Genomic DNA, 14,832 nt, shown 5'->3' with positions numbered 1-14,832 from the left:
AAAGGTATGATTGACAGGTGGATTATCCACTTAGGGAGATGCGGGGTCAGTGTGTATCAAAATAAATATGGCTGTTTATGAGGAGAAAGAAAGGGGAAAAAATATCACAGGGAACTGAAAAACATTATAGATTTCTGACAAATGAGTTCCTTTGTTTCACATGTGTCGCTGAAATAAATAAATCTGATTGCAGGGCCATGTTTCAAGATGCAACAAAGGGAATGTTGGCCAGACTGATATCCCTCTGTATAAAAAGTACAGATGGAGAGAGAGCGATATCATTCTGGACTTGTCAAGCAGCTTGTGTCATACACTTGTGCTGTTTGGCATCAAATGACACACAAAAACAATATTCCCAATTTTGTTTGGAAAAGAAACAATGACATTTATTATTTTTTCGTAGCACATTTCATAATTAGTCTGTTGTGCCCATTGATCACATATAATACAGTAAATATAAAAATGGCTTTTAACTTTACACCCAAAGCAACAACAAAATGTTTATCTTAAAATATGTATGCTAAAAAGTATTTCCACTAAAATTACTGGGGGTAGCCTGTGTTTCCGCGGTGATGTGATGGTCTGGTTTTGCGCTCTCTCTTCTTCTCTGTTCACTTCATGTATTTCTTGTTGTAGGCACTTACCAGGAGATGGCGCATTGGTCATCTCAGCTTTAATTGACCTGTTATATTTGTTTCTGTCCAACACATTTGTCCCAGGAGCTGATGCAAGGAGAACTACACAGCATAAACAACCATTTGGCAAATGTCCCTCTCGAGATACTCATTTTGAAGCACAATTTCATTAAGCTTAATGTGACGTTGTAATCAAAAGTAGTCTGCCGCTCGCCGTCATTAAAAACCCATTTAAGCTGTTCTGATACAGAGGATTTGTCATTACATCAACATAATAGAATATATATATAACAATATCTCCATGAAAAATCAAGAATCCATTTTTAAATAGAAAACTGGGGTATATTTCATCAAAAGTCATACACCATAGTCACTGTTGTAGGTCTACGCACTACTAAAATCTGCCTTCCCGATATATTCAGGTGTTATTAGTGTTTCGCTAACTCGTCTATGGGTGTTAGGACAAAGCACAGACGGTATTGCTTGGGGGGGACCACACGGACAGTTCCACAACTCTGAACACATTTAACAGTCAATTACAAGAGAGTTGACCCCATCAACATCATCTGAAACCTGCTCTCCTATTGGCCTGCATTTTTGGTGGGAATGGGAACCTAACTTTTTGCAGTGTATTTCGTAGCTTGCCACGGTGTCTGCTCAAAGTTTCAAACCGGGAGAGCATGTAGACGTTTTGACAAATGTTCAATCCCAGAGTTTATTGTGTCCAGCTATGGGTAATCATTATTGTTCTGTGTACCCATTGTCAGTTTATTCATGTCAAACTTGAAAGTCCAGCTTCTTTAAAAGGCATTGTCAGAAACATTTATGACGGTTGCTTTAACTTCCACCCCGCTTGGTAGTCCTTTACCAGCAAACCACAGCTTTGTAAAGAAAGGAAAGTTCATACTTTTTTCCTCTGCGGGCATCAGCGCTACCTTTGATTCGCACTTTCTAATCTGCCCATAAAGATGGTGGTTCCTTAGCGACACATAAATAAGCAGACATGCCACTGATGTTGTTGCCAAAAGCACACCAAAGATAGTTATCACAGCTGCATCCCATTTCTCTGTGTCTCTCACGGCTAGCTCTATGCCTTTAGTGGTGACATCCAGACATTTGGTTTCGTGGTTATAATGGATGCCGTGGACCTCTACACAAACTTTATATTGCGTCGCCGGGCTGAGGTGCGTGAGGTTATAGGCTCGGATATCAGATGGGACCCTTGTGGTGAATGCGGTTCTGGGGTGGTCTATCTCGCTCATGGTGTACCATTTAATATTAGGAGCCAGTGTCCCAGGGCCAGCCTTCCAGGAAAGCAATACAGAGTTTGTCTCCACAGAGTTGATTATGACATTCAAAGAGCCATTCATAGGCTCCGGGAAATATCCATTCACTTCAACGGAGACGGATTTGAGGTCTGCGCCAACAAGGTTATGGGCGACACATGTGTAAAGTCCTGCTTCATTCTCAGTAATATCGTAGATGTCAAAAGTCCCCTCTGGGTGCATGTAGTACTTGTCAGACACAGTATTGGGCAGGATTCGCATACCGGAGGGCGTGATCCAGTAAATTTCTGGCTCAGGTTCGGCAAAGGCGCGGCAGTGGAGCGACACCGAACTGCCATTTTGTGTCTTGATGCGTCCGGGCATACTTTCAGGAGAAATGAGAGGCAAGCAGATTTCCATCATCTCCCTGAAGTGCACCTGGCGAACATGCTGGCCCTCATACTCGGGTGGTTCAACACAGTACAGCGAATCTGGCTCCATAAATCTAATGTTAGTCTTATTCATGTTCATCCAGCGCACCACGCAGTCACATCTAATAGGATTACTGTGCATGCTAACCTCTCTAAGATTTGGAAGGGACTCCACTGTGATCCTGTGTAGGGCGCTGAGTGCGTTGCCATTTAGCATTAACGTTTCAAGCCGTGGGAGTTTGTAGAAAGCATTAGGGTGGATATAGGACAGTTTGGGGTTGTTGGTGGCTTCTATTTTGGTCAACTCCGGGAGGTTACTAAGTGCAAAACTGTCGATTGACACTAGCTCTGGCATGCTATTAATACCCAGCTCTTTTAAATGAAACATATCCACAAAATCGCCTCTCTGTATTCTACTAATTGGGTTTTTGTTAAGATCCAAAAACTTGAGATTTTTCACATTTTTCAGGGCTGAATGCGGCACCTCCGGAAAGATATTATCATAGAACGAAATACTTTCTAAATTTTCAAGGCCGGTTAGTGCGTCTTCGGGGAGCTGGGAGAGATTCATTCTGGTAAGGACAAGACTGCGAAGGTTACTGAGAGGTTTGAAATTCATATTCTCAATCGAAACAACAGGATTTTCTCCAATCATCAGAATCTCGAGGTTCGGCATGGCTTCAAACCATTCTTTATTAATGGTTTTGAGCTTGTTCGAATTGAGGTGAAGACGTACAAGACTTCTCAGACCCTGGAAAGCCAATGGGGAGATGAACGAGATAAGGTTGTGATTCATGTACAGCTCTTGGAGGTTAGCTAGCTCCGACAAACACCTTTCGGGCAACTCTTGTATCAAATTCTCCTCCAAATGAAGTGACAGAAGCTGAGCAAGACTCCCCAAGTGAACATCGTTAAGTGATGCAACATTATTTTGCGATAGATCAATTTCTGTGATGTTTGCCAAGTATTCCAATGGCATGTCAACTTTCACAATATTGTTTGTTTGCAGTAGCAGTACCTGTGTCGCCAATGGTAGTTTCTCTGGGAGGCTGAATAGTCCCAAGTCGTTGCAGTCAATTGTGAGCGATTCCATGTACACTGAACTTGGGGAAAACCAGGGTCGCATTTCGCAAACACACAACTTGGGGCAATCGGACTTATCCTCTGTGCCGGCTGCAAAAGAGGCCATAGCCAAGCCGAGAAAAAGGCAATCCACAAAAGACACCTCCTTCATATTGAAACGATTCCCTCCAGTAAAAATGGTCCTTGTATAGTTATCAGTATGGGGGGTAATTTGAACAGAAATGTGTCATCTGTTGTACTTCCTAAGGTGGCTGACTCACCACCTTATTCCCACAGCTTCTAACTCCACGTTGTGTCTTCCTGTTATGTAGGCGCACCTTGGTGTAATGACCAATCAGTCAGTGTTGCCCTGGGGAACAAGGCTAGATATCCAAGATGGTGGGAGGAGGAGGAGGAGGAGGGGGAAAAAAGCTAGAAAGAGAAAAATCACAGAAAAAGGTGTCCTTGACCAAAATAGTTCTTTCTTGATCTAATGGAGATAGATGTCCTCATTGATTGTTGCCACTACCTTCCAAAGTCAGCAAACCACTCCATTCCTTCCTGCAAGACAGAGAGAGATGTGAGCGTTACTTTACTTTACAGTGACTGCAGAAGTAATTACCAAATAATTATCAATTAGATAATACACAATGATGTATTATTATGATTAATTATTACATGATTATATTTGAGTAATATTTATTTTCATGGTTATGCTTTTTCTTGTATTATTTCTATTTGTTATCTTTTCACATTTTATAGATGTCACATCATTATTTGTCACCTCATCAGAAAGCTGCACTATGTAACTTTTCTATTGGGGTGTTCACCACTTGCTTGTCTTCATGGTGTTTTGTCAGTTTTTCCTGGAATGTTCCGCACTACAGCATTAAAAGTATCCATCTCCATGTAGACAAAAAGGTAGGCCTCAGTCAGAGTTAGAGTACATGTGGTTAAATGTATTAAGCAACAAAAGCTCCTGCAATTAACTAAATATAGATTTGGTGCATTTGTGTGCATACTGTAGAACAAGGGAACACATGCATAAAAAAACAAAAGTTACACAGATCAATTTTAATTTGTAAGTGGACTCCTGTATTGGAATCATTGATGCAATTGCTGATGTCTGATCGAGAATGGGTGATGATACATGTGGTTATTTTATCAGATTTCTTAACATTACAATCTTGCTTGTTGGTACTTTATTCGATGGGCATGTTTTATCCTTGAGAGATCTGGACATATTGCATTCTGTAATTACCACACAGATGCATGTTGACATTTATTCTGGCCCCTTCCAGACTCAAAAGCGTAGATTTATATGTGCTTGACCTTCTTAACTTAATTTTGTAGACTTTACTGCACAGCCCCACAATATGTCATTCACTCCCGATTGCAGTGGTGTGAGTCTATTATTGCTTAAAGAGAAAGCTTTATTGAGATTCTTAAATGGCAGACATCCTGGGGCATAAGCATTAGCCTTTGGGGTAAGCTTCTCTAATACACTGCAATATGCCAGTCACTATGGCAACCAGTCAACAAGAGCCATGAGCGGTGCTGATAAGGAGCACACGTACACTAAATAAGCAGCCGGTGCAGATGCAGTTTGCACCTGTTTGTCTTAAAAATGCAAGTGGAGACAGGAAATGTATGATGTATGAGTAAGCTAACTCAGCTCAGAAGAATACAAAATGTTATTATTAGAGTCATATATACAACATTTAATTTACTTGTATAAACCCTAAAGCCCTACAATGTAACTTTTTTTTTCCCCAGAAGACTAAAATAAAAGCATGGGGTTTTTAAAAATGTTTTTATTGCACTGAAAAAAAAAAAAAAAAAAACTACCGCGAGTGGGTTTCACTTTTATTTGGCATGGAAGAGGGCCTTAAATGACTTCTTTCCATATTCCACAGTATGGCATAGAAGTCCAAAAATCCAAAATATGGTTTGTATTTCCACGGAATGGTGCAGTTGACAATGTGCTATGAACATATACATTGCAGGTAGGAATAGAACCACTAAACAAATAGGGCAAATGTCAAATATGTACAAAGCGCATATGAGCGTAATGTTGGTTTGGACCATATTTATCTTCTGTGGCATTAATGTATTTCTTATGCATGACCTGCCAATGAGGCTTTCTGTGCAGACTGTATTATTATAGCCCCCACTGCTTCCTGCTGCGGCCTGAACTCTCGCCATGTAATTTGTCGCATGTAACTGCATTCTACTGAAAGCGTGAAGCTTGATGTCCCGTGTGATATTTTAGTCCTGTAGGATTTGATATATATGGCATCATGGGAAAAGGCATGACTGACAGAACCAAATGGAAAGAATCTGGCAGAGTAGATCTGCAGAGGAGGAGGAGGAGGAGAAGAAAAGGGGCCATGGTTTCATTTCATCTTACTTCTTCCACACTTCAGCGCTCACAAGGGAGATGGAGAATGTAATAAATAAATATAAAGTCAAGGCGGCAGAGACACAGCAGTTTGCCCCACAATGTTTCACTCCATAGCATGGTCTGAAATCTCTTCACATGAGAATGACTGAGGACTAGTGCCACATTTTGGCCCTATTCTACTCAGAAATATCACAAAACTTGTGTGAACTTTGGACCACAAAATCTCACAGGAAAGCATCATGGCCACGGTTAGCCATGGTTTGATCTTCATCTAGATACTACAGAGACCAGGGGTATTGCCAGACATTTTTGGTTGGAGGAGAAAAGGGGTCCTAAGATTTTCAATATAGGTGCTCACTTAACATGTTAATTTAGAGCCCTTTAACACAAGGCACAATCCCACCACCTACTGAACATGTTTAACTGTACTTATCCCCATAGTGATTTTTAAAACCTAATATGGATCGTAGTCTCATTTTGAACAGTGTCAAAATTTCGAGGTTGAATGTGCTAGTGTGAAAGTGGGGCAAAAGACATAAAGAAAAGCATTTTTACATCGTCCCGGTGAGTTGTTTCTATGGTGTTCCATTAGGTTAAACTACGTAGCATTGCTTAAGGACCGTTAGTGTTTGTAAACAGAAAGACTGCTACTGTTCCATACATTAGCTCCAATGCATTTTTAATGGGAGAGTTAGCGTTAGCCACTAAATTATGAAACTATGAAAAACAGGGCTTTTTGGATGACTGACCCACAGAACCTTTGTTAATAAAAACAACACAAAAAACATGTTTTTGAGCAAATATGGCCGAAAACATAAATGCTAACAAACAAGTAATAAACATTTCTTAGATCTAATGTTATGCTAGACAGTAATGAAGCAAATGGGGCCACAACAATTTGACAATGAAATTTTAGTTTTATTTCATCAAGCATTACAAATCCAATGGAGCTGGAAGTTAGATACTGACTCGTATTACTCATTGGCAAATTTAATGAACAAATAAACAACAACGATTTGTCTGTGCTGTCTACAAACGTCAAAATGAATGTGTTTATTTTGCTGCCTCATTAAAATGAATGGAATACAACATTTATATTAGTACCAGGCTGTGCGCGCAACAATTTTAAAACATCAGTTCTGGAAGAGTCTATAGGCTTAGGCCTGTCATGATAATTACTATATCATTCAATATATATTAGATGGAAGAACATTTTTGGGGGGTCAATATGTATCATGTGTAAAGTTTCTTTGGAGTACTAGGTTATTTTTGGTAATTTTTTGTCTGTAAGATAAGATTTAAACTGTAGAAGGTTGAATTAATAACTTCTATTACTCATTACAGAAACTAAGTACTAAAATGTTTCGCTCTGCTGTTTATTTATTGCAGCTCATGATTTTGTAAGAATATTGTAGATTTAGAATAGTTTATGTGGTTTGTAAGAATATTGTAGATTTAGAATAGTTTTTGTGTTTTGTAAGAATATTGTAAATTTAGAAAAGTTTTTGTGCTTTAAATCTGCTCATTGGCATAAATTAGTTTCAACATTACCATTTATCGCTGAAACATATATAGGGTACATTTATGTAGCCTATATATATAATTTTTTCTGGCAGTAGACAGGGTGTTAAGCCATTTAAAAATACATATCAGATGCTGGAGGGTTTTGGTAATTATAGCCACCCATATTAAATTCAGACTCTGCATCTAGTAGGTAAACCTAATTGTCTGCCCCTTTCTTGCTAGAGCAGTGCTGAATACAATGGGGTTTATTTGGGAGAATGGTGAGTAACTGTGGGGCGAGTGGAAGAGGAGAAGGCAGAGTGTTATTTTCCAAAACACCTGCACTTTAATAATCCTCCGCAGCACCAGGAGCGCTCTGATAAACAGACTTCAGCCTATGTCCCGCAGTTCAGCTCCTCTCTGTGCACCTCACAGTCTGTATGGCCCCAATCCCTGGCGCTCCTTGGCCTCCTGCGTTTCTGTAGCAATCACAACCAGCACCACCAAGGGAGACAGGTACTGAGGCTTCTATTCTTTGGCTATGCTCTGCAGTCCAGACAGCCTCTTGTTTGGGAGGTAATGTTGAAGGTTGAAGTTGATGTAAAATGTAGGCCTACAACCATGTTTTCACAATACTAAAATTGCTCTTTTTAAATTATAACGAAAAAGGCTCAATAAGCAATACCAGTTTTCAATCACATTGAAATATGTTTTTTTTTCATACAGTACAATATGAATTTCAGCACACAATATTTGTACTTTCTTGAATTTTATCATATGGTCCTATACTAGTTGGCATGAAAAACTTGGTTTTGGTAAAAGATCCAATTTTGTGTAATATTTTCAGAATCAAAACCAGCATAAATGAGTACATCTTTGGTGGGCCTGTCACGATAACAAATTTGAACATTCGATATGTTTCTGAAGTAAATATAGACAATAAACAATAATTGATAATAAACGATAATCAAAACTAAACCATTAAGCAGAAATATCTCCAAAAACCTTTCTAAATGTAAAATATTGTTAAAAAAATATGAGCTGCAATAAATAAATAACAGAATGCCACACTTAAGTAGTTATTTTGCATCTATAACAAGTCATAGAAGTTCATAATTTAACCTTCAGCTCAAATCTCATCGTAGTACAGAAAAATAACCAAAATGTTCCCACTACTACAAAGAAAAAGTACACAATAATTATTGACCCCCAAAAAATATTGTTTCATCTGCCATGTATTGAACGATAAGTCAATAGAGTAATTATGGTGACAGGACTAGTATCCAGTACTGATACTGACAACCCTAGTTGAAAAAAAAACAACTACAGATTTTCTATATTTGTGTGTATTTAGTTCCTCAGACAGCCAACAGTCATCTGGATTTCATTTTACTGCAGCAGTTCAGAAGAATTTGATTATTTTGCATCATCTCAAAATAATTTGTTTGCAAATGCAGAAACATAAAATGCACAATTAGTAGAACTGTTCATACACCTGCTGATGCTGCTACTATTTTATACTAGTGCTGCAAAGACAAAATCCCCGTTTTGCAAAATGTACTCTTGTACTCTCAAGATTTTACTTTAGGGTTATCACATCAGTGCCATAAATTTGTTTCAATATTATCTTTTATTATCTTTATTTTCTTCAGAAATACATCGCACAAAATTTGTTATCCTGACTTATTGTACAAAAACATGTTGACCAAAGAATACTATTTCAGCTGCATTTTAGAGAAGCGAATATATGTTAAGAGAAAAGATGAAAAATGGTGCCTCATTGCTTTTGAACATGTTCCGTTGTGTCTGTATTTTTAGCACCATTTTCCGGTCACTAAATACTCTGACTAGCCGGGGCTGGCATAGAATAACAAACAGACAAGGCCTAATAGTCCCGTATTTGAAATGAGGTAGCACTTTATTGGATTTTGGCAGGGCTGATGATGGATCGGGAGCGGACATCTTGGACACAGCAGACGAGACAGATTGGGAAAGATGATTGGGGCTCGTCTTTAGTCTTATGGTAATGTTATCTTGGCCATATTGATAAAACGTAGGGAGAGATTAAGGAAGCTTTACAGGCAAACTGCAAAATGGTGCATTTAGCCATCTTTGCATATCTATTCTCAATTGTTATGGAACTAATTTGGTCTATAAATCTCTACTAAAGTTTGATTTTGTAACTTTTCTGGAGAGGGTCCACCACTTACTTGTCTCCATAGAGATGTTATTGCCTCGAAAGTTCCACAGTTTAGCATTAAACTTATCTATTCTGCATTTATTCAATTACAGATGTTTTTATTGCTCAGAACATGGATCGATTTTGTGACCGTATTCCGTCACCTGTATCTTGGCCTTATGGTGCCATTTGCTTGTTTCCACGGAGATAAGTTTAATGTCATAATGACTGAATCAAATGAGAATGAAAAATGAATCTATAATATGATCCATGCATCCATCTATTCATCCATCTGTTTCATGCTTAAATTTATGTCAAACACATAAAGAAATAATTGCAATTTTAAAACTGTAGCAGTTAGCTTGATTCAGTCTCTAATATCTAACATCTGCTAATATTTGAGCTAAACTGGGAGTAAAATGATGAATGATGAATGATAATATTAGGGGAGGTTTTGGGGAAGGCTGACTGAAATTTGAGGTGACATTTTGTGTGGCAACATGTCACAAGTAGCAAACGCAGTGAGTCCAAAGGCACGCTCACCCTCCAGTCCAACACTGTCACCGTATTTTAGTGCAAAAGCTATTGAGCTAACAGGGCTATGACTGTGCAATTTAAGTTTTTGTTTTGTTGTTGTCATTTTCCTATAGGGTTATCATCACATATTTGGTGAACCTGATGCAAACACTGTACCATCTAATATTTATGTACACTTGAATCCAGAATGATATCTCAATGTATGTTTTTACAGATTGATATGAAGTAGTTCTGTTTTTCACATTTTTAAGAAAGTAAAAATCAGATACAGCACCTTTCAAACAGCTGAGAGGTGGAGGTTAGAGCTGCATAATCAAGTGAAATCACAATATGAATTAGCACAAAGAATGCAACTATATAGATACTAGACTAGCCTAGATGCAGGACTCAAAATCTCAACACTATTAATGCTCTGATGTGTTCAAAATGTGCAATGTGAGCTGATTCCTTGATATACAAATTTACAAATCAAAATGCAATATATATAGTTGTAAGAAATTTTTTTATCACCCAAATCTCAGCAGCTGTCGCCTCATAATATAGTGTCATTTCATTACATAAATATTACAGACAGATATGGGCCATTTCTATCTTATTCATATTCATTAGGTCTTCTATTGGTTCTCCCGACTGCCTGCCTGCTTTCACTATGAAGTCCCCACACAGACTGTACTAACCCATTAGTCCAACACCCACCCTCATGCACCCCATTTTTCCATGTAGAGCTAATTCCCCATCATGCATTGCTGCACTGCAAGTAATTGAGGTGGACAGAGGAGGAGCAGAAAGAATAAAAAAGGGGGACTAAAGCGACTCGCTGAAGTGAAATTTGTCATAGAATCAGCGTTGGTGTGTTAACCTTTACTTTAGCTAAGGAGATTGTTATTGTAGGTGGTGGTAACCCTGAAAGAGAGGCTTGAGTGGACAAGCTCGTACAAGGCTCGGGTGGAAAATCACTGAAGTTATTTCATTAAAGAGACTGTATCTGATTTTTCCCATGTATTTGAGCAAAATGTGTCTTGCCCCAGTACAGATATATTTTATTAGTAGCTCTTGAGACAACATATGTCTGCTATCTGCATCTATTTATAAACTAGTTGTTTTCATCTATACTGTCATGGTTAACTTGTGAAAAGTGCTTATAAACTGGTGAAAAGTGGTGAATAATTAGGATATTTGGAATGCATGAGCTAAGTAAGAAATAACTTTGGTCGATTGCAAATGGTTTAAAATTAAATTGTTCTGTTCAGGTATAAAATCAGGTACAGCATTTTTAAGCATAGTTTAGAAGAAATACCATGTTTTATTCTCATCTGAAATAGTTCCTGAAATATTCACCTTTTGGTTGGAGCTTGAATTAGAGAGGTTTTCATCAAAATCCAATTTAAAGGTGCACTATGTAGTATTTCTAGTGGAGGGTTTCCATGGAAATGCTATTAATTTTCCTCAAATGTTCAGTATAGCATAAAACTATTGAATTACTGGTCAGATCTGTGGAGAGACAAGTCCTCCCATAATAAGACTACATATTTTTTGGCATATTTTTATTACAACAAAAACAAGTTATTAACTAAATGCAAGATTAATTTATTTAATGCTGCATTGTTTAGCATTCCAGGCAAATCCACAGAGACAACAGGTGGAATTCCCTCATCAGAAAAGTTACATACTGCACCCTTAAAGGTCTATAGAGTGCCAAACTGACTCTTGTGAACTTTAAACCTTCTTTAAAAGAGAAGAGCCTAAGTATGCAGGATTTAAACTTGTGTGAATGAAACAAAACACTCCAGGTATGTTTGTAATGAGGAAACAACATTATAACATATTAGAAAATAGCATAATATGGACCCTTTAAGACTCAGTTTAGCATTGAAACACAACTTTGTCCATTACAGAGATGGTACTTAAAGCATTTCCTGCAGATTGATTCAATTTCTGCCTAAATTGGAGCAAAACTGGAGCAGATTTGACTGAAATCTGTGAAATCTGATGTTGTATAATAACATTACGGCTAATTTTAGAAAGGCTGTGCTGACTAAAATCTTCCCTGACATTTTCTGGAGAGCTACTTAATGTTTAAACTATACTTTCAAATGCATTTTTAAGATTGATACTTGAATCATTTCTCTTAGTAGGTTGTGCCGCTATGAAATCACATTGGTTTCAGTTCATGTTTTAGTAGAAGCAGAGATCTTAGTGGCAATAGTTGTAGACAAGTTTTTGGTTTTGTCAGCCAGACAAACAAATAAAATAAATAGAAGGTTTGTCCCAAGAGGGGCATCTGGAAAACAAAAGAGATTATTAAAGGTTTTACTACTGCAATAGTTAAATGTTTTTTTGTGTGTGCAGTTAATGGTACCCTATATAACTTGTGCCTTGAATGTTTCACAGTATGGCATTAAACATAAACTTGCATTAATTCAGTTATTTGTGTTTTTTGTGTTTGTTTATTTGTTTTACTGTGGTTGGGGCCACCTCTCCGTAGGTCTGACTAGTAATTTGGCACCTGCTTTTAACCATGAAGATTTGATACTGCAAAAGCAATCCCAGGCAATGGTGCCTGGGATTACAAAAATGTCAGTCTGGTCACCGCTGAATCTCCCTGTTTTCAAATGAGCGTGACAGTTGGATTAGCCAATCAGGGACGCGTCCATCCGTATCCATAAAGAAAAAAAAAAAAAAGGAAAACTATCACAGGGGAAAACCACTGAAAAACATTGCAGATGTCTGCAGAATCCATTAGCAAAGCACTAAACTCTGTTAATCTGAGGTGAGATAAATTTTACTTTGTTTATAAATCACAGATCACCAATGAGCTCATTCGTTTCACATGTCACTGAAAAAAATGTATCTGACTGTACGATCACGTTTGAGACTCAACAGAGGATGTGAGGACCACACTGAAATCAATCTGTAAATAAAAAAATACAAAGAGATACAATTCTGGATTTGCCAGGCAACTATAGTCATGCAAGCAGGTGGCAAAGCCTCCATCAGAAAAGTTACATAGTGTGCATTTAAATATACAATAAGTAAAGCAAAAATGTTGACGGGAACATTTACTTTTTGTGTACTTTTATTCTCTTACTATAAGCTGCTGAATCCATTGGTTTGTGGTGGCAATAACTCCCATTTAGTGACAAAGAGAAATACGGTTAATACTGCAGAGGCAAATGCAATTTCAAGATGGATGCCTATAATCTCCTCTGACTTGGTAAACCCTTTGGAAATTTAGGCAGCAAAGGTACACACAATCAACCGCATGCCACTCGCTAATACACACAACCTGGAGGCCTGGAAGAGGTGTCTGCTACCTCTTAATGTCTATAAGTGCACTACCACATTAAGCTTATCCTCTGACATTTCCTCCGCTAGCTAAATGAAACTCTTTTATAGGTCAGGGAGAGGTGTTCACTCATGGAGCTAACATGCGTTCCCAGGTGTCAGCAGAAACGGGGGAGTGATGGAGGGAGGAGGGGGGAGGGGCATAGGGTGGAGGGGTGGGGGGAGGGGAGGGGGCTCTCGTTCTCTCTCTTTCTCACTAAAGCTCCTCCATTACAGTAACAGGCTGACAGTGTATGGCCTGTGGGTCTGTGAGCTCGCACCGCTGTTAATCCGGCCAAGAACATTACAGCAAACAATCTCCAGCAGACTGGCTCATTTCAGGACAACTGCAGCAACTGAATCACATTATGGACCTGTATGAGCTCAGTGCAAGGATCAAAGTTTAGAAGAATGATGATTTGGTGAGCAATAAAAAATATGCACTCAATTTTGGTTAATAACTACACTTCTAATACCCTTAAGAACACAGATTATCCTAAATGGAGTTTTACGATTGCCTGGGATCCAGAATACACACTTTTTCAGTACTTTATGAAGATGTGAGTTTTGTCACAGGTGAAACGCCCTGTTTTCAAATGGCCGTGATTGACATGTGGATTAGCCAATCAGGGACATGCATGGTACGTTCCATATTGGAAAAAATATCACAGGAGACTGAAAAACACGGTAGATTTCTGCAGAATCAATGAGCGAAGCACTGAACTCTGTTAATCTGAAGTGAAAGATTAATAAATCATAACTGAGCTCCTTGGTTTCACATGCGTTGCTAAAAACAATGGATCTGATTGTACGATCAATTTTGACTGGGCTTGAAACACAACAGAGGACATGGGGACCAGACTGATATCACTCTTTATAAATAAATATATATCATTTTGGATTTGCCAGGCCACATTTCTGAGCTTGCGCTAGTTGTATCACAGATAAAACTCCGGACTTCACTTGCGCAGTTTTTAAGCCCATAAACCATGACTGGACACATTCTAACGCATGACTCTATTAGTATAGCATTCATGGAGGATAGAGACTTGTTGTTTACTTTCTCATTGTTCATTCCCATTGCTGACAGCAGAAGAAGCTCCAGTGCCTAAACGCTTCACTGGAAACAGAGGTGAAGTTTATAAAGTACAGTTTCCTATCTACAATTGTAGATAATATTTATATTTGTTAAAGACACATCAGTGCATAATATTGTGTTGTTCATACTTGGTTAAGGTAGTGTAGTTTTTATAAAATGGTATAAAGTGGCGACATGTGCTACACAAAAAAGAATTGGACTGATGAATTTAAAAAATAAAGCATATATCAAGTTAAATATTAAATTGCACTGTGTATGTGTAAAAAAAAATAAAAACATTTTAAAGTCCAGGAGCCCAATCCAAAACATGACCAATAACATATTCAGCTAGATTACTTTTACCAATATTATAGGTCAATATTTTAAAAACCTGGTTGATGGGTCAAATGCAAA

General features: G+C 38.1%; 1 protein-coding gene across 1 annotated transcript in view; it reads right to left on the bottom strand.

The window, feature by feature from the left end:
- Window positions 1–367: 367 nt before the first annotated feature.
- LOC117392158 (leucine-rich repeat neuronal protein 3) overlaps window positions 368–14,832 on the bottom strand; it is a 28,453-nt gene continuing 13,988 nt past the window's right edge. Inside the window, exon 2 of the mRNA XM_033990171.2 lies at window positions 368–3,954. Within this exon, the coding sequence (XP_033846062.1) occupies window positions 1,436–3,565 (2,130 nt within the window). The 5' untranslated portion in view covers window positions 3,566–3,954 and the 3' untranslated portion in view covers window positions 368–1,435. The remainder of the gene's footprint in view (window positions 3,955–14,832) is intronic.

This window comes from Periophthalmus magnuspinnatus, chromosome 23, assembly GCF_009829125.3.
Source record: "Periophthalmus magnuspinnatus isolate fPerMag1 chromosome 23, fPerMag1.2.pri, whole genome shotgun sequence".
NCBI classification, from domain to species: Eukaryota; Metazoa; Chordata; class Actinopteri; order Gobiiformes; family Gobiidae; genus Periophthalmus; species Periophthalmus magnuspinnatus.
Note: the sequence above shows the minus strand (reverse complement) of the source record. Positions and strands in the feature narration are given on the sequence as shown.